The 21,972-nt window shown below is 45.2% G+C and overlaps 1 protein-coding gene across 1 annotated transcript in view; it reads right to left on the reverse strand.

Annotated features, from left to right (window-relative positions):
- Nucleotides 1–2,359: 2,359 nt before the first annotated feature.
- Nucleotides 2,360–21,972, reverse strand: part of LOC122935583 (antileukoproteinase-like) — a 36,195-nt gene continuing 16,582 nt past the window's right edge. The window contains exons 2-3 of the mRNA XM_044291346.1: nt 4,065–4,220; nt 2,360–2,769 (exon numbers count right to left, since the gene is read on the reverse strand). Coding sequence (XP_044147281.1) covers nt 2,627–2,769; nt 4,065–4,220 — 299 coding nt within the window. The 3' untranslated portion in view covers nt 2,360–2,626. The remainder of the gene's footprint in view (nt 2,770–4,064; nt 4,221–21,972) is intronic.

A 21,972-nucleotide genomic window follows, 5' to 3' on the forward strand; every position in this document is an offset into this window, starting at 1 on the left:
TAAGTGTTTAATAGAACAGGTTCTGTAGACATCTATGTGGAATCAGCTGACGAGGGTGTAAAAGGAGTGCGCTTCTTCTTGGCCTCTAACATCGACCTGTAAGGCTGAGTTCACCCGTGAGTTATTTGGTCAGTTTTGGCCCCGTGACTGCCCTAATAAGTGAACTGTGCAGTGATTCTAAGAGCGACGCCTGTCATCTGCATGTCATACGGACTCACAGTATTGTTTCACCGCCACAGCAGACTCTCTATGTGTGTTACTGCAAGGCACAGTGTTCTACACAATTATACAGGCGCAGTGTTCTAAACCACTATACAGGCACAGTGCTCTACACCACTATACAGGCACAGTGCTCTACACCACTATACAGGCACAGTGTTCTACACCACTATACAGGCACAGTGTTCTACAGCGCTATACAGGCACAGCGTTCTACACCGCTATACAGGCACAGCGTTCTACACTGCTATACAGGCACAGCGTTCTACACCGCTATACAGGCACAGCGTTCTACACCGCTATACAGGCACAGCGTTCTACACCGCTATACAGGCACAGTGTTCTACACCGCTATACAGGCACAGTGTTCTACACCGCTATACAGGCACAGTGCTCTACACCACTATACAGGCACAGTGCTCTACACCACTATACAGGCACAGTGTTCTACACCACTATACAGGCACAGTGTTCTACACCACTATACAGGCACAGTGTTCTACATCACTATACAGGCACAGTGTTTTACACCACTATACAGGCACAGTGCTCTACACCACTATACAGGCACAGTGCTCTACACCACTATACAGGCACAGTGTTCTACACCCTATACAGGCACAGTGTTCTACACTATACAGGCACAGTGTTCTACACCACTATACAGGCACAGTGTTCTACACCACTATACAGGCACAGTGTTCTACACCACTATACAGGCACAGTGTTTTACACCGCTATACAGGCACAGTGTTTTAACACCGCTATACAGGCACAGTGTTTTACACCGCTATACAGGCACAGTGTTTCTACACCGCTATACAGGCACAGTGTTCTACACCCTATACAGGCACAGTGTTCTACACCAGCTATACAGGCACAGTGTTCTACAACCGCTATACAGGCACAGTGTTCTACACCGCTATACAGGCACGTGTTCTACACCATATACAGGCACAGTGTTCTACACCACTATACAGGCACAGTGTTCTACACCCCTATACAGGCACAGTGTTCTACACCACTATACAGGCACAGTGTTCCTACACCGCTATACAGGCACAGTGTTCTACACCGCTATACAGGCACAGTGTTCTACACCTATACAGGCACAGTGTTCTACACCGCTATACAGGCACAGTGTTCTACACCGCTATACAGGCACAGTGTTCTACACCGCTATACAGGCACAGTGTTCTACACCGCTATACAGGCACAGTGTTCTACACCGCTATACAGGCACAGTGTTCTACACCGCTATACAGGCACAGTGTTCTACACCGCTATACAGGCACAGTGTTCTACACCGCTATACAGGCACAGTGTTCTACACCGCTATACAGGCACAGTGTTCTACACCGCTATACAGGCACAGTGTTCTACACCGCTATACAGGCACAGTGTTCTACACCGCTATACAGGCACAGTGTTCTACACCGCTATACAGGCACAGTGTTCTACACCGCTATACAGGCACAGTGTTCTACACCGCTATACAGGCACAGTGTTCTACACCGCTATACAGGCACAGTGTTCTACACCGCTATACAGGCACAGTGTTCTACACCGCTATACAGGCACGTGTTCTACACCGCTATACAGGCACAGTGTTTTACACCGCTATACAGGCACAGTGTTTTACACCGCTATACAGGCACAGTGTTTTACACCGCTATACAGGCACAGTGTTCTACACCCCTATACAGGCACAGTGTTCTACACCGCTATACAGGCACAGTGTTCTACACCACTATACAGTCTCTCTGCAGCCCGGAAATAGACGTTTTTTTAAACACTATTCGTCACAAATAAATTTGGATCAAATATTTTTGTGAAATTTGTTGAACCATCTCTAGTGATGTTATCCAGTCACTGTATGGCGGTGTTATATAGTCATTGTATGAAGGTATTAGTATCTGTTCTGGGCTGTTTTCCAGATACTTGTACATTGTGCTCCGTCTGTATTTACCGATTCAGCACATGAGTCTGGTTGAGCGCAGTCCTCACCTCTGACCACCAGGACCTCGCCCGCTCTAGACTGCAGTGTCTAATGTCAGGGTCAATGAGCAGGAATTACATTTCTCGGCCACCAGTAATAATTTGATGCCTCACAATGGACGGTCAATGATACATCTCAGTCTCATTTTTCATCTTCTGCTTTATTACATTGATAAATGTCACTATGATCGCTGAGAAGGAGGAGAAATCTGGCTATAATGGGGGTGTATTCAGACTGAGCACCTGGGGCAGCGGATCCGGCCCTGAGTGTCTTCACCGCTGTCACCTCCCAGGGTTATCTGCAACTAGAGAAGGAAAAGCCTCGAGAAGAGAGAATTACTGAGGCTGATCGGCGATGTGTCCTCCGCTGTGAGGGACGGAGATGCATCCAGCCGCCTCACATCACTTATTACACATCGATGCACTGTTGTCTACATTTTATGTTACAGCATTTCCTGTTTCCTGTACAATCACTGTCCACAGTACATATTTTAAATGGCACATCATCATGTGGGCACACGAACCAGGGTGATGGGCATGTCCCGGGCTTCTCTGGAGAAAGAAAAGGTTATTGAATTAGATTTCCAGATGTAACTATAGAAAGACTTTTCCTAAAGTAACAACACTACATATCCTGAGTGACTGGAAGAGCAACATCAATGACACTGATATCAAGATAACGGCAGAATAGTGAGTGCAGCTCTGGAGTATAATACAGGATGTAACTCAGGATCAGTACAGGATAAGTAATGTAATGTATGTACACAGTGACTGCACCAGCAGAATAGTGAGTGCAGCTCTGGAGTATAATACAAGATGTAACTCAGGATCAGTACAGGATAAGTAATGTATGTACACAGTGACTGCACCAGCAGAATAGTGAGTGCAGCTCAGGAGTATAATACAGGATGTAACTCAGGATCAGTACAGGATAAGTAATGTATGTACTCAGTGACTGCACCAGCAGAATAGTGAGTGCAGCTCTGGAGGATAATACAGGATGAAACTGAGGATCAGTACAGGATAAGTAATGTATGTACACAGTGACTGCACCAGCAGAATAGTGAGTGCAGCTCTGGAGGATAATACAGGATGAAACTGAGGATCAGTACAGGATAAGTAATGTATGTACACAGTGACTGCACCAGCAGAATAGTGAGTGCAGCTCTGGAGGATAATACAGGATGTAACTCAGGATCAGTACAGGATAAGTAATGTATGTACACAGTGACTGCACCAGCAGAATAGTGAGTACAGCTCTGGAGTATAATACAGGATGGAACTCAGAATCAGTACAGGATTAGTAATGTAATGTAAGTACACAGTGACTGCACCAGCAGAATAGTGAGTGCAGCTCTGGAGTATAATACAGGATGTAACTCAGGATCAGTACAGGATAAGTAATGTATGTACACAGTGACTGCACCAGCAGAATAGTGAGTGCAGCTCTGGAGTATAATACAGGATGTAACTCAGTATAAGTACAGGATAAGTAATGTATGTACACAGTGACTGCACCGGCAGAATAGTGAGTGCAGCTCTGGAGTATAATGCAGGATGTAACTCAGGATCAGTACAGATTACATAATTTATGTGCCTAAAAGAAATGTACTTATTGACACTAGAAACATTACTTCTACATGAGCACAGAGAACCTTGTGGAGCTATCATATGATGACACCAGTGAAGCAGAATAGACCTCTGAGATGTGTTTGTATGAAATCAGGTTTTGACAGATCAGGTGGAGCTGGTCAGTTACCCACAGCTCTGTCAGACTCCTGCACCAGGTGCCAAATCCTGTCTAATAATCTGCTGCATCCACTTGGTTTGGTTTCTATTGTACTCACCAATGATGGGATCAATGATGGGAGCCGTGCAACTTTTATTGCATCCCTGCCTGCAGCACTTCAGGTTTCCGTCACATTCTTTGTCCGAGTTGCAATCATAAGGAGGAGGTGGATTACAAAATATTTGTTTAGATAGTGGGCATCTTCCTGGTTTCTCTGTAATTAAAGAAGTTGATGTGTCACAAGCTTTTCACACAGTTACGGACCTCATACCAACTAGGTTCAAAGAGTGAGATATTTCAGCTATCAGTTCGCTGGTCAGATTGTCTCTTCTGTGACCGGCTTTTCCTCTGGTGGAAAGATTTTCCTTCTATGGACAGAACTGTCTCCTCCAGAAGGATCCTAATTATAACAACGAAACCAAAACCTGAAGATCATGCTGTTTACATTTAGGACAGTAGACACCCCATAGCTTTGTCTATATGGCTTCCAACAACCACTGAACCCTCACCCTACTATGAAAGTGCTGGTTGAATATACATGTAATTCACTGACTTTCTCTTCTCTTGGATTGTACATGGGGCCATCAAGTGCACTAGTTCTGAGCAATGACACACTTGGTATATGGAGGGGAATAAAAAGAACTTTTGAATGCTGGTGTCCATTACTCCTGCTCCATAGGGTTTATTATGTCTGGAGTTAAAGGGCATGAATGTGTTGGCAGATGTCCACCACTAGGAATGTGACATCTACACATTTACATATGTCCTCACTGTTATTTCTCAGCATGTCTACCCTCTCCGTCTAAACTTTAACATGGTTATTATCTCAGTCTCCTCTAGTTGGAAAAGGCATGTGGGAATGAACAAGTGAGAAGACATACTGAAAAATATTGACCGTGACGTAGAACAGGTTGTCTATCTGTGACGGACCCAGCATATCAATGCTTTAGAAGGAGTGAGTATTGACTTTAATGACCAAGTGTGATGTTTCAGTTTCTTTATTTTTTATTTTTTTTTTAACAACTTTATTTCTGAATATAAGTTGATACATAAGATTATGCATAATAAAGTACAATGAGCGAACAAAGTCGAACAAGAACAAATACAGTATATAGGTAGATGTCACAGTCGTTCGAATACATACGAACAATTCGGCCAACATAAAAGTGATATGTATGACAGGAATAAAAGGAAACATTCCTATTTGAAGTTTCTATATCTTTCCCAAACCAACCAGTTGCTTTTAAATCTTGAATGGGATCTGTTTTCCCAGGCAGCAATCTCCTCAAATCTATAGATAGTATCTACTTTGTTTATCCAGAAATCTTCAGGGGGAGCATCTGGGGAAAGCCAAAACCTAGGAACCAAAAGGCGTGCAGCCATGATCAGTTTGTTAAATAGAAAGGGGGTCTTAACTGGTTTGCCACCTGTGTGACTACCCAGGAGGGCAATTTGGGGAGACATTGGAATGTTTGAATTGCATATCTTATTGCTTTTCATGAAGATCCCCTCCCACCATTTCTGTATAATTGGGCACGTCTACCAAATATGGTAGAAGGTACCCTTCTCCTGACTGCAACGCCAGCAGGTATCCAAATTTCCCTCTCCATATCTACATGTTATGTCTGGAGTCTTGTACCACCTAGTCAATACCTTATACCCATTTTCTTGAATCCTCACGCAGCGGGAGGAGGAGTGGGGAGCAATAAGAATGCGAGCTTGTTCACTGGAGGAGAAGCTACATTTAAGATCTTTCTCCCACAAATTAATGAAAGCTGGTTTTGGTGGTAAAATCGGTGAGTTAAGCTTTTTATAAAGTTGAGAAATGGTTTTAACAGTGGAGGATTGAGACTGGATCATATGTTCAAACCACGTGAGAGGTCTAAGTAGAGAGTGGTAAGGGATGAGTTTAATAATATGGGTCCTTAGGAAAGAGATAATGAGAGGATTAATGTGGGGGGAATTCAGGGCCAACAAAAGATCCTCACCTTCTAACAAATTCTCTGATTCAGAGAACAAAGAGATGATGGGGGTGACTGAAAAGCGAAGGGCTGTAGGAATATGTTGTTTCAGCTCTTTTGATGCAAAACCTAGCACATCTCTGATCTGTACAATCGGAGAAGGAGTGGGAATGCCCAAGTTGGAGTCCTGGAACCATTTCCATGCATCCAATGTAGCTTTAACAGAGGGACTAGCAGTTTGTTTCGGGGTAGGATAGCTGGGAGTATCCACTAAGAGACCTCTAAATGAGTATCCCGATTGGGACGTTTCCATACCCACCCATGATTTGTGGGGAGGTTGTCTAAACCAATCCAGGGCTCTCGCCAGAAGAATAGCTCTGTTATAAAGAAGCGGATTTGGGAGGCCAATTCCTCCGCAAGTTCTATGTCTCTGAAGAACTGACATGGAAATCCTTGACTTCTTTTTATTCCAAATGAAGGATCTAATTGCTTTAGTTAAGGAGATGTAATAATTTTTTGGAATAGGGACAGGGAGGACTTGCTGTAGGTAATTGAGTCTGGGGATGACAAGGGACATCACCATATTCTTACGGCCAAACCAGGATAAAAAGGGTGAGTGTAAATTGGTAAGTTGGTCTTGTATAGATTTAAGAAGTGGGATATAATTGAGGGAGTATAGTTTATCCACGTCATCTGATATTTTGATGCCTATATAAGAAAGGAAAGGGGTGTCCCAGTTAAAAGGGGAAATTTTAGCCAGTTTCAGTTTGACTGATGGCTTTATACCAATGGCTAGAACGTTGGATTTTTTTTAAGTTAACCTTGAAATTAGAGAGTAGGCTAAAGGTTTCTAGTATTTTATAGACAATGGGTAATGATGTTTCAGGATTTGTTGTGGTAATCATAAGATCGTCGGCAAATGCGGCAACTTTATGATCTTGACCCCCTAACTTGATGCCTTTTATTTTGTTTTCTTGGCGAATAGTTTGGAGAAGTGGTTCCATGATTAAAACAAACAAAAAAGGAGAGAGGGGACATCCCTGTCTTGTTCCATTCTTAATAGGAAAGGGAGAAGAAAGGGAGTTATTAACTAATACTGCTGCTGAAGCCTTAGTATACATTGAATTGAAAGGATTGCAGCTATATACTCTGGGGGTAGGCCAAATTTTCCCAACGTAAGGGTCATAAAGTCCCACCTGACCCTGTCAAATGCCTTCTCAGCGTCGGTGCTGAGAAGGACAAGGGGAGTAGAGTGTTTTTTGGCGTAGAACAGGGCATTTATTAGTCTAGCTGAATTGTCTTTACCTTCTCTCCCACTAACGAAGCCAGTTTGGTCTCTATGAACTAGCAGAGGGAGAAGCGGAGACAGGCGGTTGGCCATCATTTTTGCTAGGAGTTTTAGATCTAGATTCAGGAGGCAAATGGGGCGATAGCTTGAACAGAAGGCAGGGTCCTTCCCTTCTTTGGGGATGATAGTTATATGAGCTTTAGTCATTTCTGGGGACAGCGGGATATTCTGTAAGGACATATTACATATTTTTAATAAGTGGGGGGATAGAGTTTTACCAAAGATGCGGTAGTAGATGGCAGGGAGGCCATCTGGACCAGGTGCTTTGTTCTTAGGGAGGTTTTTAATAGTTGAAAGTAGTTCTTCCAGGGCGAAAGGGGCGTTCAACTTTTCTCTTTGGAGGTCATCTAGTTGAGGAAGAGGGATTTGGTCCAAGAATTGTTTAATTGGATGGGAGGGTGATGTGGGATCTACATCACAATTTGTTTGTGGGATATTATATAAGGCTTCATAATATTCTTGAAATTGTTGTGCAATCTCTTTAGTTGATATGGCTTGGCCTCCGTCTGCCTTGGTGATTTTATTTATATAATTAAGGGCTCTTCTCTTTCTAATCCTGTTCATCATGAATTTAGATGTTTTGTCGCCGTGTGCGAAAAATTTATATTGGGAGTGCAAATAAAACTTGGCTGATTGTGTGTTAAGGTAGTTTTTTAATTCTGCTCTCAGTTCACTAAGCCTAGACAACTGGGAGTCTTGGAGAGATTTCTTGTGAAGGGTTTCTAGTTTGCGGATCTCTAGCAAGAGAAGGTCCATATGTGCTTTCCTTTTCTTTTTAAGTATGGAACCAGCCCTGATAAACTGGCCTCTCACATAGGCTTTATGTGTGTCCCAAACTACGTGTGGGTAGGTTTCTGGGAGGGCGTTTAAAGTAAAGAATTCCTCCATGGATTTCTGTATGTCCAAAATCTGCTCTTTTGAGGATAAAAGTTGCTCATTGAGCCTCCAGTTGAAGGTTTTGGGGGACATTTGAGGTGTGGATATGATAGCCATCACAGGGGAGTGGTCAGATAAGTGGATAGAGTCAATCCAAGCTTTAGAGCAAAGGTGAATGTGCTCCCTAGATATCATGATATGGTCTATTCTGTGGTATGACCCGTGGACATGAGAGAAAAAGAAATAGTCTTTAGACTCTGGATTCAGGGATCTCCAAACATCCATAAGATCTAGATTATGGAACTGTTTTTTAATGGACACTAAAGCCTTGTGAGAAAGGGCTGATTTATGGGAGGTTGAATCCATCAAAGGGTCTAGGCTTAGGTTAAAGTCTCCGCCCATTATAGTAACGCCTTCTTTAAAGGAATCAATAATTGGGATGAGACTTTTAAACCAGTTCTGTTGGTTAATATTTGGGGCATAAATATTGATAAGCGTGTACATTTGATTAGCAATATAGCCCTTGATTAGGATGTAGCGGCCATCTGGGTCTTGTATATGGGAGCTTAACTGAAAGGGCACATCTCCCCTGAAGCCCACACTGACACCCCTGGAAGCTGAGGAGTTTGAGCCACAGTGGAACCACACTGGAAACTTTGAGTGGGATAGGTTCGGATAATGATTAAATTTAAAGTGCGTTTCCTGCAGCATCAGAATGGAGCACTCTTTTTTTTTGAGGAATGAGAGGATCTGGCATCTTTTGGAGGGCGCATTAAAGCCCTTCACATTATATGAGACTACAGTTAAATCTGCCATCTCCCTTCCATATTAATGAAGCTGCTAATTCTATTATCAAAATTGGGAAGGCTAGGGACCAGGGGAATAGATGTGCCCACCAGAGTACATTGACCACCCCGTCATCTGTAATCTTAGAAAGATATGTTACCAAGGTAGAGACAGCAGGACATCTACTCATACTGAGAACAAATATGAACATGAAACAACAGTACCACAATCTCATATGCTTTACATTCAGCATAATGGACAAGTGGTAGAAAATAAAAACAAAAATGTAAGCAAAAAGGAAACTAACATATAAAATGTGAAGTACTCCCGGAAGGACCGTGAGTGGGAAATGGGTAATTGGAAAGCAAGAAAGTATGGTTAGGGGGGAAAACAAGGAACTGTTTCAGTGCCCTTATTACATGATAAAGGTCCATATAGACCAGAAGGGGGTATATATGATAGAGGCAGGGAGAAGGGGATGGGATAGGATAAGGTGAATCTGGCGAAGGTGTTAGAGAAATATTTCAGAGAGAGGAGAGACAAAGAACATACGTGACATAATAAACGTCAGTGAGTTGGAATTTCACTCTCCCAGAGGAAGTCTTCTTGGAGTTGTTTTCAGGTTGCCTCTTCTGGATTTTTGCTGCTTGGGCGTGTGTTGTTTATCCCATGATTCAGCAGGGGGGAGAACAGGTAGACCGCAAAGCTCTTGTACTGGATCCCAGTCCTGTATATCCAGAGGGGCAATATTCAGGTGTTCATAAACTGGGTCTAAGTCCAGATATGAGGAGATGGTCATCCTGCGTCCCTCATAGACAAGCGAGAGGCCAAAGGGAAAGGTCCATCTGTACATGGTGTGGTTTCTCCTGAGCCAATCTGTTAGCGGTTTGAGAGCTCTTCTTTTCCTGAGCGTAGATTGTGCCAGGTCTTGAAATACTAGGACGTCATGGTCATCCCACTTCACTGACTGCATATCTCTGGCTTTTGTCATTACCGCTTCTTTCACTGGATAGCTCAGAAATTTAACAATGACATCTCTGGGTGGCGCTGTAGGTGCCGGCTTGGGCTTCAGGGCTCTGTGAGCTCTCTCTAAAAGAACCTCATGCACCGAATCGGGACCCAGTATGTTAAGGCAGATTTGCACTATAGTATTAGGGATGTCTCCCTGGGCGACCGTTTCTGGTATCCCTCTAAAGCGGAGGTTATTGCGGCGACCTCTGTTTTCCTGGTCTTCTATCGCGTTATATAGCGAATTCAGGTTTAGCTGGACTGCTTGCAATTTTTGCGTAACTGCCGCTTGGTGATCTAACAGGACGATTTGTGTGTCTTCTAGGGCCTCAACCCTGCGACCAATGTGACGGACATCCTGTTTAATCGTGCCTATGTCAGCACTTATTGGCTCTAACTAGAGTTGAGCGAACACCTGGATGTTCGGGTTCGAGAAGTTCGGCCGAACATCCCGGAAATGTTCGGGTTCGGGATCCGAACCCGATCCGAACTTCGTCCCGAACCCGAACCCCATTGAAGTCAATGGGGACCCGAACTTTTCGGCACTAAAAAGGCTGTAAAACAGCCCAGGAAAGAGCTAGAGGGCTGCAAAAGGCAGCAACATGTAGGTAAATCCCCTGCAAACAAATGTGGATAGGGAAATGAATTAAAATAAAAATTAAATAAATAAAAATTAACCAAAATCAATTGGAGAGAGGTTCCATAGCAGAGAATCTGGCTTCCCGTCACCCACCACTGGAACAGTCCATTCTCAGATATTTAGGCCCCGGCACCCAGGCAGAGGAGAGAGGTCCCGTAACAGACAATCTGGCTTCATGTCAGCAGAGAATTAGTCTGCATGTCATAGCAGAGAATGAGGCTTCACGTCAGCCACCACTGCAACAGTCCATTGGCATATATTTAGGCCCAGCACCCAGGCAGAGGAGAGAGGTCCCGTAACAGACAATCTGGCTTCATGTCAGCAGAGAATCAGTCTGCATGTCATAGCAGAGAATCAGGCTTCACGTCACCCACCACTGCAACAGTCCATTGTCATAAATTTAGGCCCAGCACTAGTGTTGAGCGGCATGTCCCATATTCGAATTCGCGAAATTTTGTGAATATTCGAAAGAATATTCGTAAAATATTCGCGATTATTCAAATTCGTTATTATTTCGCATATGCGATAATTCGAATTATCGCATAATACATATGCTATGCAAAATTCACATGTGCGCTAATGAAATCGCCTTACGAAGATTCGCAACTCAATTCAATCACTAATGTATGAATGCAATGCCCTTTGCCTCTGTTCTGGGACAAGTGTAGATATTCGCATGTGCGCTAATAAAATCGCCTTACGAAGATTCGCACCTCAATCACTTTCTAGGGAATGTGAGACTTTTGGGAATCAATCGAGATACAGTGGGGGGTGATGACAGTAGTTGACAGAGTACAGATCAATGTAATCTGTAAGGTGGAAAGTAAAATAAAAAATACGAATTTTCGTTAATCGAATTTTACGAAGTTCTACGTATTCGCGAATATGGTGCTATACTATATGAATGCACAGGCCTTTGCCTCTCTGTTCTGGGGACAAGTGTAGATATTTGCATTTGCGTTAATAAAATCGCCTTACGAAGATTCGCAGCTCAATTCAATCACTAATGTATGAATGCAAAGCCCTTTGCCTCTGTTCTGGGACAAGTGTAGATATTCGCATGTGCGCTAATAAAATCGCCTTACGAAGATTCGCAACTCAATTCACTAATGTATGAATGCAAAGCCCTTTGCCTCTGTTCTGGGACGTGCCGATATTCGCATGTGCGCTAATAAAATCGCCTTACGAAGATTCGCGCCTCAATCACTTTCTAGGCAATGTGAGTAAGATCTGAGCTGTTGGACCTTTGGGAAACAATCAATTATATGTGTACTGTAATTTTGTGGGGGGGGGGGGGAAAAACAAAAAACGAATATTCGTTTTTACGAATATATAGCACTATATTCGAAATATTCGCGAAATCGCGAAGTTGCGATATTCGCGAAAAAAATTTGCTTTTCGAATATTCGCTCTCAACACTACCCAGCACCCAGGCAGAGGAGAGAGGTCCCGTAACAGACAATCTGGCTTCATGTCAGCAGAGAATCAGTCTGCATGTCATAGCAGAGAATGAGGCTTCACGTCAGCCACCACTGCAACAGTCCATTGGCATATATTTAGGCCCAGCACCCAGGCAGAGGAGGGAGGTCCCGTAACAGAGAATCTGTCTTCATGTCAGCAGAGAATTAGTCTGCATGTCATAGCAGAGAATGAGGCTTCACGTCAGCCACCACTGCAACAGTCCATTGGCATATATTTAGGCCCAGCACCCAGGCAGAGGAGGGAGGTCCCGTAACAGAGAATCTGTCTTCATGTCAGCAGAGAATTAGTCTGCATGTCATAGCAGAGAATGAGGCTTCACGTCAGCCACCACTGCAACAGTCCATTGGCATATATTTAGGCCCAGCACACACACAGGCAGAGGAGAGAGGTCCCGTAACAGAGAATCTGGCTTCATGTCAGCAGAGAATCAGTCTGCATGTCATAGCAGAGAATCAGGCTTCACGTCACCCACCACTGCAACAGTCAATTTTCATAAATTTAGGCCCAGAACCCAGGCAGAGGAGAAAGGTCCCGTAACAGACAATCTGGCTTCATGTCAGCAGAGAATCAGTCTTCATATCATAGCAGAGAATCAGGCTTCACGTCACCCACCACTGCAACAGTCCATTGGCATATATTTAGGCCTAGCACACAGGCAGAGCAGAGAGGTCCCGTAACAGACAATCTGGCTTCATGACAGCAGAGAATCAGTCTGCATGTCATAGCAGAGAATGAGGCTTCACGTCAGCCACCACTGCAACAGTCCATTGGCATATATTTAGGCCCAGCACCCAGGCAGAGGAGGGAGGTCCCGTAACAGAGAATCTGTCTTCATGTCAGCAGAGAATTAGTCTGCATGTCATAGCAGAGAATGAGGCTTCACGTCAGCCACCACTGCAACAGTCCATTGGCATATATTTAGGCCCAGCACCCAGGCAGAGGAGGGAGGTCCCGTAACAGAGAATCTGTCTTCATGTCAGCAGAGAATTAGTCTGCATGTCATAGCAGAGAATGAGGCTTCACGTCAGCCACCACTGCAACAGTCCATTGGCATATATTTAGGCCCAGCACACACACAGGCAGAGGAGAGAGGTCCCGTAACAGAGAATCTGGCTTCATGTCAGCAGAGAATCAGTCTGCATGTCATAGCAGAGAATCAGGCTTCACGTCACCCACCACTGCAACAGTCAATTTTCATAAATTTAGGCCCAGAACCCAGGCAGAGGAGAAAGGTCCCGTAACAGACAATCTGGCTTCATGTCAGCAGAGAATCAGTCTTCATATCATAGCAGAGAATCAGGCTTCACGTCACCCACCACTGCAACAGTCCATTGGCATATATTTAGGCCTAGCACACAGGCAGAGCAGAGAGGTCCCGTAACAGACAATCTGGCTTCATGACAGCAGAGAATCAGTCTGCATGTCATAGCAGAGAATCAGGCTTCACGTCAGCCACCACTGCAACAGTCCATTGTCATAAATTTAGGCCCAGCACCCAGGCAGAGGAGAGAGGTCCCGTAACAGAGAATCTGGCTTCATGTCAGCAGAGAATCAGTCTTCATATCATAGCAGAGAATCAGGCTTCACGTCACCCACCACTGTAAGAGTCAATTTTCATAAATTTAGGCCCAGAACCCAGGCAGAGGAGAAAGGTCCCGTAACAGACAATCTGGCTTCATGTCAGCAGAGAATCAGTCTTCATATCATAGCAGAGAATCAGGCTTTACGTCACCCACCACTGCAACAGTCAATTTTCATAAATTTAGGCCCAGAACCCAGGCAGAGGAGAAAGGTCCCGTAACAGACAATCTGGCTTCATGTCAGCAGAGAATCAGACTTCATATCATAGCAGAGAATCAGGCTTCACGTCACCCACCACTGCAACAGTCCATTGGCATATATTTAGGCCTAGCACACAGGCAGAGCAGAGAGGTCATGTAACAGACAATCTGGCTTCATGACAGCAGAGAATCAGTCTGCATGTCATAGCAGAGAATCAGGCTTCACGTCAGCCACCACTGCAACAGTCCATTGTCATAAATTTAGGCCCAGCACCCAGGCAGAGGAGAGAGCTCCCGTAACAGAGGATCTGGCTTCATGTCAGCAGAGAATCAGTCTGCATGTCATAGCAGAGAATGAGGCTTCACGTCACCCACCACTGCAACAGTCCATTGGCATATATTTAGGCCTAGCACACAGGCAGAGCAGAGAGGTCCCGTAACAGACAATCTGGCTTCATGTCAGCAGAGAATCAGTCTGCATGTCATAGCAGAGAATGAGGCTTCACGTCACCCACCACTGCAACAGTCCATTGGCATATATTTAGGCCTAGCACACAGGCAGAGCAGAGAGGTCCCGTAACAGACAATCTGGCTTCATGACAGCAGAGAATCAGTCTGCATGTCATAGCAGAGAATGAGGCTTCACGTCAGCCACCACTGCAACAGTCCATTGGCATATATTTAGGCCTAGCACACAGGCAGAGGAGAGGTTCATTCAACTTTGGGTAGCCTCGCAATATAATGGTAAAATGAAAATAAAAATAGGATTGAATGAGGAAGTGCCCTGGAGTCCAATAATATATGGTTATGGGGAGGTAGTTAATGTCTAATCTGGACAAGGGACGGACAGGTCCTGTGGGATCCATGCCTGGTTCATTTTTATGAACGTCAGCTTGTCCACATTGGCTGTAGACAGGCGGCTGCGTTTGTCTGTAATGACGCCCCCTGCCGTGCTGAATACACGTTCAGACAAAACGCTGGCTGCCGGGCAGGCCAGCACCTCCAAGGCATAAAAGGCTAGCTCTGGCCACGTGGACAATTTAGAGACCCAGAAGTTGAATGGGGCCGAACCATCAGTCAGTACGTGGAGGGGTGTGCACACGTACTGTTCCACCATGTTAGTGAAATGTTGCCTCCTGCTAACACGTTGCGTATCAGGTGGTGGTGCAGTTAGCTGTGGCGTGTTGACAAAAGTTTTCCACATCTCTGCCATGCTAACCCTGCCCTCAGAGGAGCTGGCCGTGACACAGCTGCCTTGGCGACCTCTTGCTCCTCCTCTGCCTTGGCCTTGGGCTTCCACTTGTTCCCCTGTGACATTTGGGAATGCTCTCAGTAGCGCGTCTACCAACGTGCGCTTGTACTCGCGCATCTTCCTATATCGCTCCAGTGCAGGAAGTAAGGTGGGCACATTGTCTTTGTAGCGTGGATCCAGCAGGGTGGCAACCCAGTAGTCCGCACAGGTTAAAATGTGGGCAACTCTGCTGTCGTTGCGCAGGCACTGCAGCATGTAGTCGCTCATGTGTGCCAGGCTGCCCAGGGGTAAGGACAAGCTATCCTCTGTGGGAGGCGTATCGTCATCGTCCTGCCTTTCCCCCCAGCCACGCACCAGTGATGGACCCGAGCTGCGTTGGGTGCCACCCCGCTGTGACCATGCTTCATCCTCATCCTCCTCCACCTCCTCCTCATCCTCGTCCTCCTCGTCCTCCAGTAGTGGGCCCTGGCTGGCCACATTTGTACCTGGCCTCTGCTGTTGCCAAAAACCTCCCTCTGAGTCACTTCGAAGAGACTGGCCAGAAAGTGCTAAAAATGACCCCTCTTCCTCCTCCTCCTCCTCCTCCTCCTCCTGGGCCACCTCCTCTTCCATCATCGCCCTAAGTGTTTTCTCAAGGAGACATAGAAGTGGTATTGTAACGCTGATAACGGTGTCATCGCCACTGGCCATGTTGGTGGAGTACTCGAAACAGCGCAACAGGGCACACAGGTCTCGCATGGAGGCCCAGTCATTGGTGGTGAAGTGGTGCTGTTCTGTAGTGCGACTGACCCGTGCGTGCTGCAGCTGAAACTCCACTATGGCCTGCTGCTGCTCGCACAGTCTGTCCAGCATGTGCAAGGTGGAGTTCCACCTGGTGGGCACGTCGCATATGAGGCGGTGAGCGGGAAGGCCGAAGTTACGCTGTAGCGCAGACAGGCGAGCAGCAGCAGGATGTGAACGCCGGAAGCGCGAACAGACGGCCCGCACTTTATGCAGCAGCTCTGACATGTCGGGGTAGTTGTGAATGAACTTCTGCACCACCAAATTCAGCACATGCGCCAAGCAAGGGATGTGCGTCAAATTGGCTAGTCCCAGAGCTGCAACGAGATTTCGCCCATTATCACACACCACCAGGCCGGGCTTGAGGCTCACCGGCAGCAACCACTCGTCGGTCTGTTGTTCAATACCCCGCCACAACTCCTGTGCGGTGTGGGGCCTGTCCCCCAAACATATGAGTTTCAGAATGGCCTGCTGACGTTTACCCCGGGCTGTGCTGAAGTTGGTGGTGAAGGTGTGTGGCTGACTGGATGAGCAGGTGGAAGAAGAGGAGGAGGAAGCCGAGAAGGAGGAGGTGGCAACAGGAGGCAAAGAATGTTGCCCTGCGATCCTTGGCGGCGGAAGGACGTGCGCCAAACAGCTCTCCGCCTGGGGCCCAGCTGCCACTACATTTACCCAGTGTGCAGTTAGGGAGATATAGCGTCCCTGGCCGTGCTTACTGGTCCACGTATCTGTGGTTAGGTGGACCTTGCCACAGATGGCGTTGCGCAGTGCACACTTGATTTTATCGGATACTTGGTTGTGCAGGGAAGGCACGGCTCTCTTGGAGAAGTAGTGGCGGCTGGGAACAACATACTGTGGGACAGCAAGCGACATGAGCTGTTTGAAGCTGTCTGTGTCCACCAGCCTAAATGACAGCATTTCATAGGCCAGTAGTTTAGAAATGCTGGCATTCAGGGCCAGGGATCGAGGGTGGCTAGGTGGGAATTTACGCTTTCTATCAAATGTTTGTGAGATGGAGAGCTGAACGCTGGCGTGTGACATGGTTGAGACGCTTGGTGACGGAGGTGGTGGTGGTGGTGTTGGTGGTACATCCCCTGTTTGCTGGGCGGCAGGTGCCAACGTTCCTCCAGAGGCGGAGGAAGAGGCCGAGGCGGCAGCAGCAGAATAGGCCGAGGCGGCAGCAGCAGAAGAGGTAGCAGGGGGAGCCTGAGTGACTTCCTTGGTTTTAAGGTGTTTACTCCACTGCAGTTCATGCTTTGCATGCAGGTGCCTGGTCATGCAGGTTGTGCTCAGGTTCAGAACGTTAATGCCTCGCTTCAGGCTCTGATGGCACAGCGTGCAAACCACTCGGGTCTTGTCGTCAGCACATTGTTTGAAGAAGTGCCATGCCAGGGAACTCCTTGAAGCTGCCTTTGGGGTGCTCGGTCCCAGATGGCGGCGGTCAGTAGCAGGCGGAGTCTCTTGGCGGCGGGTGTTCTGCTTTTGCCCACTGCTCCCTCTTTTGCTACGCTGTTGGCTCGGTCTCACCACTGCCTCTTCCTCCGAACTGTGAAAGTCAGTGGCACGACCTTCATTCCATGTGGGGTCTAGGACCTCATCGTCCCCTGCATCGTCTTCCACCCAGTCTTGATCCCTGACCTCCTGTTCAGTCTGCACACTGCAGAAAGACGCAGCAGTTGGCACCTGTGTTTCGTCATCATCAGAGACATGCTGAGGTGGTATTCCCATGTCCTCATCATCAGGAAACATAAGTGGTTGTGCGTCAGTGCATTCTATGTCTTTCACCGCTGGGGAAGGGCTAGGTGGATGCCCTTGGGAAACCCTGCCAGCGGAGTCTTCAAACAGCATAAGAGACTGCTGCATAACTTGAGGCTGAGACAGTTTCCCTGGTATGCATGGGGGTGATGTGACAGACTGATGGGGTTGGTTTTCAGGCGCCATCTGTGCGCTTTCTGCAGAAGACTGGGTGGGAGATAATGTGAACGTGCTGGATCCACTGTCGGCCACCCAATTGACTAATGCCTGTACCTGCTCAGGCCTTACCATCCTTAGAACGGCATTGGGCCCCACCATATATCGCTGTAAATTCTGGCGGCTACTGGGACCTGAGGTAGTTGGTACACTAGGACGTGTGGATGTGGCAGAACGGCCACGTCCTCTCCCAGCACCAGAGGGTCCACTAACACCACCACGACCATGTCCACGTCCGCGTCCCTTACTAGATGTTTTTCTCATTGTTATGGTTCACCACAACAACAAATATATTATTTGGCCCAATGTATTGTATTCAAATTCAGCGGGATATAAATTTGAGGCCTAGTATTTAGGCGCTGGGTCACCGGTATGGATTTAGTGACAGAATTAGACTTGGAAATGCACAGAAGCGTGTGTGTGAAGTTATTCTGAATGACCCTATGTGCACCTTGAATATTATATACCCTTTTAGGGATAGATTTCAAATAGCTCTGATATAGCAGGAACCACTAAATTATGAAATTGCTAAATTGGGAATTGTACTTCAACCCAGAACAAAAAATGTGCTTTGACGGGCACTAAATAACTTTCCCAGCTACAACAGGACAACGGTAACGAGAGATTTAGAGGGATTTAAATTTGAGGCCTAGTATTTAGGCGCTGGGTGACAGGTATGGGTTTAGTGACAGAATTAGACTTGGAAATACACAGTAGCGGGTGTGTGTGAAGTTATTCTGAATGACCCTATGTGCACCTTCAATATTATATACCCTTTTAGGGATAGATTTCAAATAGCTCTGATATAGCAGAAACCACTAAATTATGAAATTGCTAAATTGAGAATTGTACTTCAACCCAGAACAAAAAATGTGCTTTGACGGACACTAAATATCTTGCCCAGCAACAACAGTACAGCGGTGGGTAACGAGAGATTTAGAGGGAATTAAATTTGAGGCCTAGTATTTAGGCGCTGGGTCACCGGTATGGATTTAGTGACAGAATTAGACTTGGAAATACACAGTAGCGGGTGTGTGTGAAGTTATTCTGAATGACCCTATGTGCACCTTCAATATTATATACCCTTTTAGGGATAGATTTCAAATAGCTCTGATATAGCAGAAACCACTAAATTATGAAATTGCTAAATTGGGAATTGTACTTCAACCCAGAACAAAAAATGTGCTTTGACGGACACTAAATATCTTGCCCAGCAACAACAGTACAGCGGTGGGTAACGAGAGATTTAGAGGGATTTAAATTTGAGGCCTAGTATTTAGGCGCTGGGTCACCGGTATGGATTTAGTGACAGAATTAGACTTGGAAATGCACAGAAGCGTGTGTGTGAAGTTATTCTGAATGACCCTATGTGCACCTTCAATATTATATACCCTTTTAGGGATAGATTTCAAATAGCTCTGATATAGCAGAAACCACTAAATTATGAAATTGCTAAATTGAGAATTGTACTTCAACCCAGAACAAAAAATGTGCTTTGACGGACACTAAATATCTTGCCCAGCAACAACAGTACAGCGGTGAGTAACGAGAGATTTAGAGGGATTTAAATTTGAGGCCTAGTATTTAGGCGCTGGGTCACCGGTATGGATTTAGTGACAGAATTAGACTTGGAAATGCACAGAAGCGTGTGTGTGAAGTTATTCTGAATGACCCTATGTGCACCTTCAATATTATATACCCTTTTAGGGATAGATTTCAAATAGCTCTGATATAGCAGAAACCACTAAATTATGAAATTGCTAAATTGAGAATTGTACTTCAACCCAGAACAAAAAATGTGCTTTGACGGACACTAAATATCTTGCCCAGCAACAACAGTACAGCGGTGGGTAACGAGAGATTTAGAGGGATTTAAATTTGAGGCCTAGTATTTAGGCGCTGGGTCACCGGTATGGATTTAGTGACAGAATTAGACTTGGAAATGCACAGAAGCGTGTGTGTGAAGTTATTCTGAATGACCCTATGTGCACCTTCAATATTATATACCCTTTTAGGGATAGATTTCAAATAGCTCTGATATAGCAGAAACCACTAAATTATGAAATTGCTAAATTGAGAATTGTACTTCAACCCAGAACAAAAAATGTGCTTTGACGGACACTAAATATCTTGCCCAGCAACAACAGTACAGCGGTGGGTAACGAGAGATTTAGAGGGATTTAAATTTGAGGCCTAGTATTTAGGCGCTGGGTCACCGGTATGGATTTAGTGACAGAATTAGACTTGGAAATACACAGTAGCGGGTGTGTGTGAAGTTATTCTGAATGACCCTATGTGCACCTTCAATATTATATACCCTTTTAGGGATAGATTTCAAATAGCTCTGATATAGCAGAAACCACTAAATTATGAAATTGCTAAATTGGGAATTGTACTTCAACCCAGAACAAAAAATGTGCTTTGACGGACACTAAATATCTTGCCCAGCAACAACAGTACAGCGGTGGGTAACGAGAGATTTAGAGGGATTTAAATTTGAGGCCTAGTATTTAGGCGCTGGGTCACCGGTATGGATTTAGTGACAGAATTAGACTTGGAAATGCACAGAAGCGTGTGTGTGAAGTTATTCTGAATGACCCTATGTGCACCTTCAATATTATATACCCTTTTAGGGATAGATTTCAAATAGCTCTGATATAGCAGAAACCACTAAATTATGAAATTGCTAAATTGAGAATTGTACTTCAACCCAGAACAAAAAATGTGCTTTGACGGACACTAAATATCTTGCCCAGCAACAACAGTACAGCGGTGGGTAACGAGAGATTTAGAGGGATTTAAATTTGAGGCCTAGTATTTAGGCGCTGGGTCACCGGTATGGATTTAGTGACAGAATTAGACTTGGAAATGCACAGAAGCGTGTGTGTGAAGTTATTCTGAATGACCCTATGTGCACCTTCAATATTATATACCCTTTTAGGGATAGATTTCAAATAGCTCTGATATAGCAGAAACCACTAAATTATGAAATTGCTAAATTGGGAATTGTACTTCAACCCAGAACAAAAAATGTGCTTTGACGGACACTAAATATCTTGCCCAGCAACAACAGTACAGCGGTGGGTAACGAGAGATTTAGAGGGATTTAAATTTGAGGCCTAGTATTTAGGCGCTGGGTGACAGGTATGGGTTTAGTGACAGAATTAGACTTGGAAATACACAGTAGCGGGTGTGTGTGAAGTTATTCTGAATGACCCAATGTGCACCTTCAATATTATATACCCTTTTTGGGATAGATTTCAAATAGCTCTGATATAGCAGGAACCACTAAATTATGAAATTGATAAATTGGGAATTGTATTTCAACCCAGAACAAGAAATGTGCTTGAACGGACACTAAATAACTCGCCCAGCTACAGCACTAGGGACAGATTTAGCTGGATATAAATTTGAGGCCTAGTATTTAGGCGCTGGGTGACAGGTATGGGTTTAGTGACAGAATTAGACTTGGAAATGCACAGTAGCGGGTGTGTGTGAAGTTATTCTGAATGACCCAATGTGCACCTTCAATATTATATACCCTTTTTGGGATAGATTTCAAATAGCTCTGATATAGCAGGAACCACTAAATTATGAAATTGCTAAATTGGGAATTGTATTTCAACCCAGAACAAGAAATGTGCTTGAACGGACACTAAATAACTCGCCCAGCTACAGCACTAGGGACAGATTTAGCTGGATATAAATTTGAGGCCTAGTATTTAGGCGCTGGGTGACCGGTATGGATTTAGTGACAGAATTAGACTGGGATATGGCCAAAAAATAAACAGACTATTGCTGGTTAAATGCACTTGGTGTGACAGCTTCACCCTGATGTAGGCTTTAGCCAAAAAACAACCACACCATTGAGGGTTAAATGCACTTGGTGACAGGCGCAGCTTGCCCCTGATTTTGTATATGGCCAAAAAATGAACAGACTATTGCTGGTTAAATGCACTTGGTGTGACAGCTTCACCCTGATGTAGGCTTTAGCCAAAAAACAACCACACCATTGAGGGTTAAATGCACTTGGTGACAGGCGCAGCTTGCCCCTGATTTTGTATATGGCCAAAAAATGAAC

Source organism: Bufo gargarizans, chromosome 4 (assembly GCF_014858855.1).
Source record: "Bufo gargarizans isolate SCDJY-AF-19 chromosome 4, ASM1485885v1, whole genome shotgun sequence".
Taxonomy (NCBI): domain Eukaryota; kingdom Metazoa; phylum Chordata; class Amphibia; order Anura; family Bufonidae; genus Bufo; species Bufo gargarizans.